This window comes from Urocitellus parryii, chromosome 1 (assembly GCF_045843805.1).
Source record: "Urocitellus parryii isolate mUroPar1 chromosome 1, mUroPar1.hap1, whole genome shotgun sequence".
Classification (NCBI taxonomy): domain Eukaryota; kingdom Metazoa; phylum Chordata; class Mammalia; order Rodentia; family Sciuridae; genus Urocitellus; species Urocitellus parryii.
Genome location: NC_135531.1, coordinates 131,615,755 through 131,625,272, shown reverse-complemented (window position 1 = coordinate 131,625,272; position 9,518 = coordinate 131,615,755). Strand labels below are relative to the sequence as shown.

The following is a 9,518-nucleotide window of genomic DNA, read 5'->3' as shown; positions in this document are numbered from 1 at the left end:
CCTTATATGACATGGCCCCCAACCCTCTTATCATGATGGAAATTAATTCCGTAAGTTTAAATAGTAAAAATGTGGAACTCTAAAATTTGAATGTTATTTTTGAAAATCTGAATCTTAGAAGAGCTTTGAAATTACAATTTCAATATTGAGAAGTGCATTTTACCAAATTTAATGATGTCCTTAGGTTTCAAAAGTGCTAACCCTAAAAATGTTTTACTGGTTGTTACCAAATCAAATAAAAATACAAACAAAAACACATTTCTTGGAGATGTTCTTTGCTTATCTTCTGGGACTATTAAAATTGCAATCAATTTATTTCTATAACTGTAGTTTAAATTACACCATAAATTAATCTTGATGAACATTATTTTAAATTCTCAAAGCATAAATAATCACCACAAATATGGTAAACTGTACTTCAAGAGATTTACAACAAGGAATTGAGTGCCTCCAAATTTCTCATCTTTAAAACAGAAAACACGCCCCATATTTTCTGTAAAACATTCCTAATTTGGATTTATCCTACAGGAACACTGAAATTACATTATGGCAAAACATTAAGTATGTTCCTGACAGAATTTCTGAAAAATAATCTACACTGTGAAAACAGACTAGTTTTATTGCATTTTAGTAAGTATAGATTACTGGACATTATTCAGGACACAGAAAATATTAAAACATAAGACCTTGCTTAACAAAAGTATAATCTATTTTGGTGCGATTGTTTATTCTCTATAGACTCAAAATATTTTCTTTCTCTTTTGAAGGTTATAGTTGTAAATCTACAACACTCTTGGTTCAATTTATCACTATCTACACAGAGGCTGTTCAATCTGACCCACAGAATGTGGTATTCCTGAAAGAGGCAAAACCAAGTATTTTCAAGACATAACAGGCCATTATATCTTAATATGCTGTCCCCAAATTCAAATATAGTGTAGACAATAACAAATACAGATGAAAACATTAATATGTGTAAAGCTCAAACCTTTAGCATCTAACAAGTGCACTCTAGTTCCAGCATCTATGAAAAGAATACATATTTCATTAACACATATAAAATGAGTTAAGTGCTCCTCCACTCCCTTTCCACAAAGCTCTCTGGACCCGTGATTACATAATGTAGGTCATAGGAAAAGCGGCTTCCTTGGTCTCATCAATCCAACCAGCTCCAGCTCACCCTCACTGGAAAACTGGAAATTCTCATGATCACACGTTACCAACACAGTGTTTAGGAAAAATAAGTAAACACACCTTTATTCACACTTAGAAAAAAAAAAAAGAAAAAAGAAACCAAACCAAACCAAAACTAACATACCATAAAAAGTTATGTACTGGTTCTACATGTTTTCCAATGTACTGATTATAAACTGGATATGTTCGTGTCATTAAAACTTAAAAAAAAAAAAAAAGAAAGAAAGAAAGAAAGAAAAACCATAACAACAAAATCTTTAAAAAAATAAAACAAAACATAAAACTTAAAGGAAAAACCAGGTCCAAGACAAAAGATTCAAGATCAAAACCTTATGAAGAATTTCTTCAGGAAAAAAAAAAGAAAAGAAAAAGAAAAAATCATTTATTTAAACAGTATATAATTTTATTTTTCTCTTAAAAAACAGAATAAGCACATTTAAGTGCTGAATGTTTTCATAAAATTTTAAGTCATTATCCAAAATGACTCATTCTCTGTATAAAAATTGTTAATAACACTCAACAATTTTTTTCTTAATGCTCACATGGTGTCCTGTTGCTCCCCTGCCTGCAGTTGAAACAAAAGCAGTTAGCTCCCTCTGAATTCATTTGATTTTTGAGAGAAGAATGAATGAGAACAGAACATATACAATTTAACTTTGCACAGTTAAAGCTGGCTTTAATCTCAAATCTACTAATGGCACTATGGGCAAAACACAGGGTACATATAACTTTTATCTTGGTTGACACTAAAATGACTTAGTCACTTTAAAAATGATCTGAAGAATTGCCTTAGGGACCTGTTTTGAAAACACATCTAATTCATACTGCTTCATGAATGGAAAATTACTTTTTCTTAAAAAAGGAATGATTAAAAAACATACATAAGGAATACATAGATAACCAAAAATAATTCACATGATAGTAGTATTCTGGGTGACAAACAGCACTGTGTAATGACACCTAGAAGCAGTGCTTGGGTCTGGTGTACAAAGACCCAGGAACCCACCCTATGAACATATTCCAAAATATGATATTCAATGCTTCACAATGAGAAAAAAGCCACAGCTCATACAAAAGCATTTTCATAAAATTCTCACAAATGTTAAACAGTATTTAAAAAATATAAAAGAGGATGCACAGATTTTTCTCTGCATGCACAGGCAGTGCTTGGTGAGAACAAATTTAGGCAGGCACAGTGGAGATAAGACAGGAAGTGTCTCAAAGAGGAGTTAAGAAGCTGTACCTAAGCAGCTATAAGTTTATAACTTAAAAACAGTTAAAGGTTTAAAAATATCAGAATGTACATATAATCAACCATCACATTCAGTCCATAAATGCTTACAGATCACTGTTCAGCTTATCTGTCCTGGTAGAGAGAGAGTTTTTGAAAAAATTCAGGAATTCATGAATAAGTTGCTGCTGGTCCAAGAAAACGTCCTAAGGTTTAAAGCAGACTTAGATTTAAAGAACAATTGTTCTCAATTTAAAAATAAAGTAGTACAAAAGGGCTAACAAAACCCTAACAGTGCAAATCATTGCAGAGAAAGTCTGTTGCAACTCTTTTACAAGCTGGCCTTCAGAACACAGGAAACAGGATTTAAAAAAAAAAAAAATTTAGCCTTAGTTTACAATACAATCATTTTCAAATCTGATTTTTTTAAGTATAAAAATTTCATAAATCAGGTCTTCTGTGGATCATATACAATCATCAAGGCTAAATTCTATATTTTACAAACAAGTCTGAAAAAGGAGGAAGTCCGGAAGAATGGTCTCTGGATGTTACTACTGGCCTCAAAAAAGTAGTGCTACAGATTTCTGTGCAAAGAGAATATGCTGTTCAAACATTTTCCTATTTCAAGGCATGAAAATATTATACTGGATAGCAGAAACAGGAAAATTACTTGTAACAAATTAAAGATAGGTGCAAACACACCAATCCCTGTCTAGCAGTAATATAAAGCATATTGGGCTCAGAATTTGTCTGTTGCTAGCACCTGGCTTTCATACTTTATCCTTATTTCAAATAATCAGATTGAAAATTCAAATCATCATTAAGAAAAATCCCTAGTGGCAATACCTCACTTCCCTATATTCAGATTTTTCACAAGTTTACAAATAAAACTGAGGTTATCCTCTGTAGGTACTTGACTACCTCCTGCCAGGAAGGTGAATGCCATTAACTTGGGGCAGGAAAGGCAGTAAGAGCTCCAGTTGTGCAAAAAGTGAGAAGTGGTCGGAGGGGATAAGTGGGTGTGGGCAGCCACTGATATTATTCTCAATTAGCCAATGGTGGTCCAGAGGTCCCAGGATGCCTAAAGTGTTCAGTTGAGGTTTAGAATAGAAGATGTAGTCAATTATACCCTGAAAAACAAGAAACAAGAAAAAAAATAATAAAAAAAGACAAGATAAAAAAAGATAATGCTGAAATACTGAATGTTTTCAAGACATACCCTTACATTTACATGTTTGGGAAACAAAACAAATTTACTAGCTTATGGGAAGAGGTAGTATTATAGAAACCACATGGTCCCAAGAATGTCAAATTTAGCACAACAAAACATTCTTCTTATATGGATCTTTACCAAATATACTATTGAAACTTCGTGATACTGAATCTTTGTGATACTACCTCTGCTTCGCTTTGTTAACTTCCCCTTGCTCATTACTCTACTACCATAGAAACCTTTTGGGTGGGTGGAGGAAGAAAGTATCTTGTAGATGCTAAATTTTTTCCTGTCCCAGGGTTTACATACACGCTATCTCTTCTGCCCCAAACACTTTCTTTTATTTGTCATCTGATTAGTTACTCTTATTCTTCAAATGTTAGGTTCATTTTCCAAAGATCTTCCTAAATCCTGCTCCCACTCAATACTTTGACCCATTAATTTTCTCCCCTTGCTAATGATCATCCCAAGTTGTAATTACATCTTCTTTTGTGTGACTGAAACCTACTGCAGTCCTCATGTTGACTGTCCCCCAAAGGTCCATGTGTTTAAAGGCTTGGTCTCTAGAGTGGAATTCTATTGGGGGTGATCCTATAGACCTGTAAGAGGTAGGGTCTTATGAGAGGTCCATAGGTCACTGAAGGCATGCCTTGAAGGAATTATGTGATCGGTATCCCTCTTCTTTCTTTTTCTCTGATTTTGCTTCCTGTTTTTTGAGGGAATCAGTTTGCTCTGCCATCCCCTCCCACCAAGATGTGCTTGCCGCTGCCTCACCAAAGATTCCAAAGCCATGGGGCTACTCAATCATGTACTAGGAGCCTCCAAAACTGTGAACCAAAATAAAACTTTATAAAATTATCTCAGGTATTTTGTTATAGTAACAGGAAGTTGACTAATATAAGACCTGTCTCTATAGTATTTAGCACATAGTTATGGATCTGCTGTTTTTGCCCTTCTCTTCCCATAACTTCAGCCCCTTCTCTACCTGCTTTTGGCCAAAAGCACTGAAGCATACAAATGCCTTCTTCCTATCTCTATACTAGGAACAGAAATAAGAGGGAGGGTGAGTGGGGAAACAAACAAATCTATACTTTCTCCCACCCTTTGATTATTACTCTTGTCTTTCTTCAATCGTCTGCCTAAGAATCTAAAAGGAAGGAGCTCTTAAGGACAACAGAAGTCATAATTTCCACATTTTAAGGTGCAAGAGCTCCTAAAACTCTGCCTAAACTCTCATTTATATTCTAATAGACAAAAATGGAAACTGGGATGTAGGAAAACAGAAATGCAGAAAATAACTAAAAATGGCAACTGAACAAAGTGACATAGCTCTAAACAATCAATGATCTCAAAAATGTAAGAGATGCTCCACTACTATAAGCTGTTAATTGTGTAAGAGACACAAATATATTTTAGAAACACTTAAAATTGGCTATTTATGGCATTCAAAGAATTACAGTTTCATTTAAAATAGACTATAAAAGGATGCCTCATCTTACTTGATAGCAGTATTATAATATTGCATATACAGCTATTAGTAATGAACAAGTAAGAAACATAATTATTCCCAAAAGGTAAAAGATAACTCAGGAATTGATTTACTACCATTATTTCATGTGACTTCTCATGTTGGGAAATATTTTAACAGTATTGAGAAAATAAAGATGAGACATTAATCATATATGGAATTCTACAGAAGAGCAATTACAAGTATATTGCTTTCAAAGAATTTGCTTAATTCCAGTTTGAACACATACCTACATTTTAAAACTTAACTGAAATGACAAGACTTGCTGGTAAAAGTGAGGTTTTTAAAAGCTTATGAATCTTAAGACACACCTTGAAATCAAATGTATAATTTGTGTAAGGCATCAGGCCACTCTCATAGGCACTCTTTAACTTGAAACCATGAGTGATCCTTCCGTTGGTCATTCCATTCTTCCCATTGCAGCTGAAGTTTATAAGACTTTCATTATATCTCAGTTCCTTAAAGTCTTTATGATTTGTTTCTACTCCACCAGTGCTCAAATATTCTACAACACCTAAAATGAAGACAAACAAGGTTTCATTATTGTCAAGTATAACATACAGTGAGCAAAATATAATTTAAAAAGACCATGCAGAAAACAGAAATCAGTGGAGCAGAGTAAGGGAATTGAGAAGAAAGAAGGGATAAGAAAAGGGAAAAATGGTGGAATGAATCTGATCAAACTTTCCTATGTACATATACGAATATACCACAATGAATTTTACCTTTATGTATGTCCACAATGTGCTAATTTTTAAAAAAAGCTATAAAAATGAAATAGTTCAGTATAGTAGAGGAAGGGGAACAGAGGGAAGAAGATGGGGATGAAAAAGGGAGTACTAGTGGCAGAATTGGAGCAAATTATATTCCATGCTTGTATAATTATGTCAAAATGGACCCTAATGTTATGTATAACTATAATGAACAAAAAATGCAATAGTAAAAAATTTTAAAAACCACTCACATTCCCACTTTCCATTTTTTTCATTTGCCATAACTTGTCCTAATCCATTTTTATGTAGTTGTAATCATAGTACCAACATTTTGTACTTTGTTTTATTCATTTATAACTAGCTCACAAACAGATGTGCCTCCTAATTACCTTTAAAGGCTGTAAGAAAAACAATTGGGTTGGGGCTGAGGTTGTGGCTCCATGGTAGAGTGTTCATCTGACATGTGAGAGGCACTGGGTTCGATCCTCAGTACCATGTAAAAAATAAATAAATAAAATAAAGGTATTGTGTCCACCTACAACCCACCCACCCCTGCCAAAAAAAGGGTTGGAGTCTAAACTAGTTCCTTGTTTTTCAAAATCCAGGTTATTGGCACAATTTAGAAAGAAAGATAACACCACGATCAACATCTTAGTACACAGGTTTTGCTTATGCTAACCTACTTCCAAAATAGTTAATCCTAATCTTGGGATTTTGTGTGTCATTTTATAATCCTGTCAATTATGACAGAATGCCACCAGTTAATTACTGAGTTACTTCACCATCCTGGATACTATTTTTCCAATTTACTAAATATAAAATGCACTCTGCAAATATATTTTAATTTTCATGTAATTAGTTAGCAAGACTGGAATTTTCCCACATCTTTGCTTTTGAAACACTGTACTTTTCTCTTCTTGCTTCTCAGATATTTTGTAGCTATTACAGAAGGCAGAAACATGTAGAGAAATTGCCAGAAAACAATCCTCAACCACTTCAATAGCAGTATCCTGAGAGCCTGATGAGATGGACTAAGAATTACAGATCTTAGAAAACAAATATTAAGATTGTTTCTTTCTTCTTTGTGGCTCTTTTGTGATGGCAATAATGTGCTAAAAAATTTATCTATATAAACGTGTATATTGTATGATAGTATAAACAAGGAGCTGAAACACAAAGAACAACAACAATGTAGTTTGCTATTCTAAAGGCTATGGTTTATTCTCTCTACCATCTTCAGGTAAACTATTTATTCAAGATCAGGCTTTCTGTACTCTTCTACTTTAGGATAAAGATCCTTGCTCTTTTTTATTAAGATTAATTGACTGTAAATAAAGGATCTCAATTTCCACCTGAAGTGATATAATTTCAAAATAACAAGTTGAGTATACCTTACCTAAAATGCTTAGAACCAGAGTGTTTTAAATTTAAGATTCTGGATATCCGCATATACATAATGATCCTGAGAATGGGACCCAAATCTAAACATAAAATTCACTTCTATTTCATGTACACCTGAAGGTTATTTTTCTAATATTTTAAATAACTGTGAGCATAAAACAAGGTTTCATGATGTAGAATTTTCCTCTTGTGGCATCATGTCAGAGCTCAAAATTTTTGGATTCTGTGGCATTTCATATTTTTGGATGAGGGATGCTCAACCTATATCACTTATTCATCAAAGATGATTAATGTCCTCCCTCTTTAGGTTTCCCCAAATACTACCTTTTTCTTCCCCCAAAATGATTTTCCACTACACACATACAAAATTTAATACCTCCTCATGGATGCCACCACAAACTGAAATTTCATTTGGATTTCTAACTTGGAATTGTTAGAAACAATACATTATAAAAACATTTTAAGTCAAAAAAATTCATTCTACATAAAATAACATTCTTACCAGAGTCAGGCAAAGAATTAAGATCTGCACATAACACAAGTGGAATAGTTCCAAATTCTCCCAATGCATTGGATTTGAGACTTCGAGAAGCTTTATCAATAATGTTCTTTACTTCTGAGAGGAACATCATAGTTTGTACCAACTTTACATCAGAGTATTCAGGGTCCCAATGCATATGAGCATTAGCCACAAGAATAAGTTGTTTTTCTGTTCCAAGATGTGGCTTTCCAGCTACATTAGATAAAAAGAAAAAAAAAAAAAAAAAAAAAAACAGACAAAACCCTCCCATCAGCCCACAGATTCTTAGAATCTAAAAGCAAGTGATAAATCTCAAGAGTCTCAGAATAGAAAAGAACCCTCAAATATATCTAATAATTTCCCTCTTGATCAGTAACTATGCCATTCAACAAACCTTAGAAATAGATTATCTAAGCTTCAGGGCTGATACTTCCAACACAGTGTAAATTCACTATACACAAATAACCCATTCATCCAACACAGTGTAAATTCACTATCTGTACAAAAATAAGCCATTCTATCTGGGATAGCTTGATTTTTAAATAGGTTTTTTCCTCCTTGAAATATTTGGTTTTAGTTTATGTGTCCTAAATTAAGCCTCTCAAAATTAAATGTAAATGCTCTTTCTTGAGTATGTTTTGAGGCACCCATTAAGGTCTTTCATATGTGCTATCCTTCCCATTAAATATCCCAGTTCTAATTGTTCAAGTGACAGAAGCTTTAGTTTTCAACAGGACGATTACTCTAAATATACTTAAAAAAAATTTTTTTTTAGTTGTTGATAGATTTTTATTTTACTTATTTACATGTGGTGCTGAGAATTAAACTCAGTGCCTAACTCAAGCCAGGCAAGTGCACTACCACTGAGACACAGCCTCAGCCCGTCTCAATATACTTTTAATTTGAAGTAAGTGGCCCATTTCCCAGAACTCAAGACCTTTAACATAATTATTATAAGTAGGCCAGGAAGAGAAGTTTAGGTTACAGAACTTCCTTGCTAATAAGAAATTATAAATTCTTATCCCTGAGCAGTTATTTCTTTTATATGAAAAATTCTTGGGAGCAAAAAATATATTTTTTTTGACTTTATGTCTTTTCAAAGTTTGTAATAACTTTTCTGGGCAATGCTTTTTCATCTTAAACTTTGTGGTAAAGATGTAAAGTATTTAGAAAAGACAAATTCTCACTGAGTTTCTTCAGGTGTTAAAAAAGATCATTAATACATAATATGATTTCTGCTATAATTCCTTTGAAAGATGTCTAATCAGCTCTATTATATTTTGAAGGTCAATTTTACAGGAAGTGAAAAAGGTCACTCACATGACATTTCAATCAATTCCTTTCGAAGTTCTAGCAGTACTGCAACTCCAATGTTATCTTTTGTCATGACTCTGTTCAGCATAGCTTCAGACCCTTCTGAATTTGCCATTGCTAGCTGATTAAATTCAACAGTGTGTTTCTGAACCAAAGTAAATCTAAAACAAAAACAAAAACACACAATCAAACACAGAATTGGGAGTATCAAGATATCAGCTTTGTGGGAAATGTAGTTCTCCCAAACTTCCTTAGGAGAAATGACAGCACTTAAATCACGATGGAAAATCTTCCATACATTTAGCACCAGATTCCCAAATCCATTTAAAGTTGTTTTTCAGTTTGTTACTGATACATATAATACTTTGAATACCTTTACAAATTAATGAAGTCAACTTTTGTTT

The 9,518-nt window shown here is 33.2% G+C and overlaps 1 protein-coding gene across 1 annotated transcript in view; it reads right to left on the bottom strand.

Annotated features, from left to right (window-relative positions):
• Nucleotides 1-1,690: 1,690 nt before the first annotated feature.
• Nucleotides 1,691-9,518, bottom strand: part of Cnot6 (CCR4-NOT transcription complex subunit 6) — a 73,919-nt gene continuing 66,091 nt past the window's right edge. Inside the window, exons 9-12 of the mRNA XM_077797183.1 lie at nucleotides 9,121-9,275; nucleotides 7,783-8,013; nucleotides 5,478-5,680; nucleotides 1,691-3,555 (exon numbers count right to left, since the gene is read on the bottom strand). Coding sequence (XP_077653309.1) covers nucleotides 3,343-3,555; nucleotides 5,478-5,680; nucleotides 7,783-8,013; nucleotides 9,121-9,275 — 802 coding nt within the window. The 3' untranslated portion in view covers nucleotides 1,691-3,342. The remainder of the gene's footprint in view (nucleotides 3,556-5,477; nucleotides 5,681-7,782; nucleotides 8,014-9,120; nucleotides 9,276-9,518) is intronic.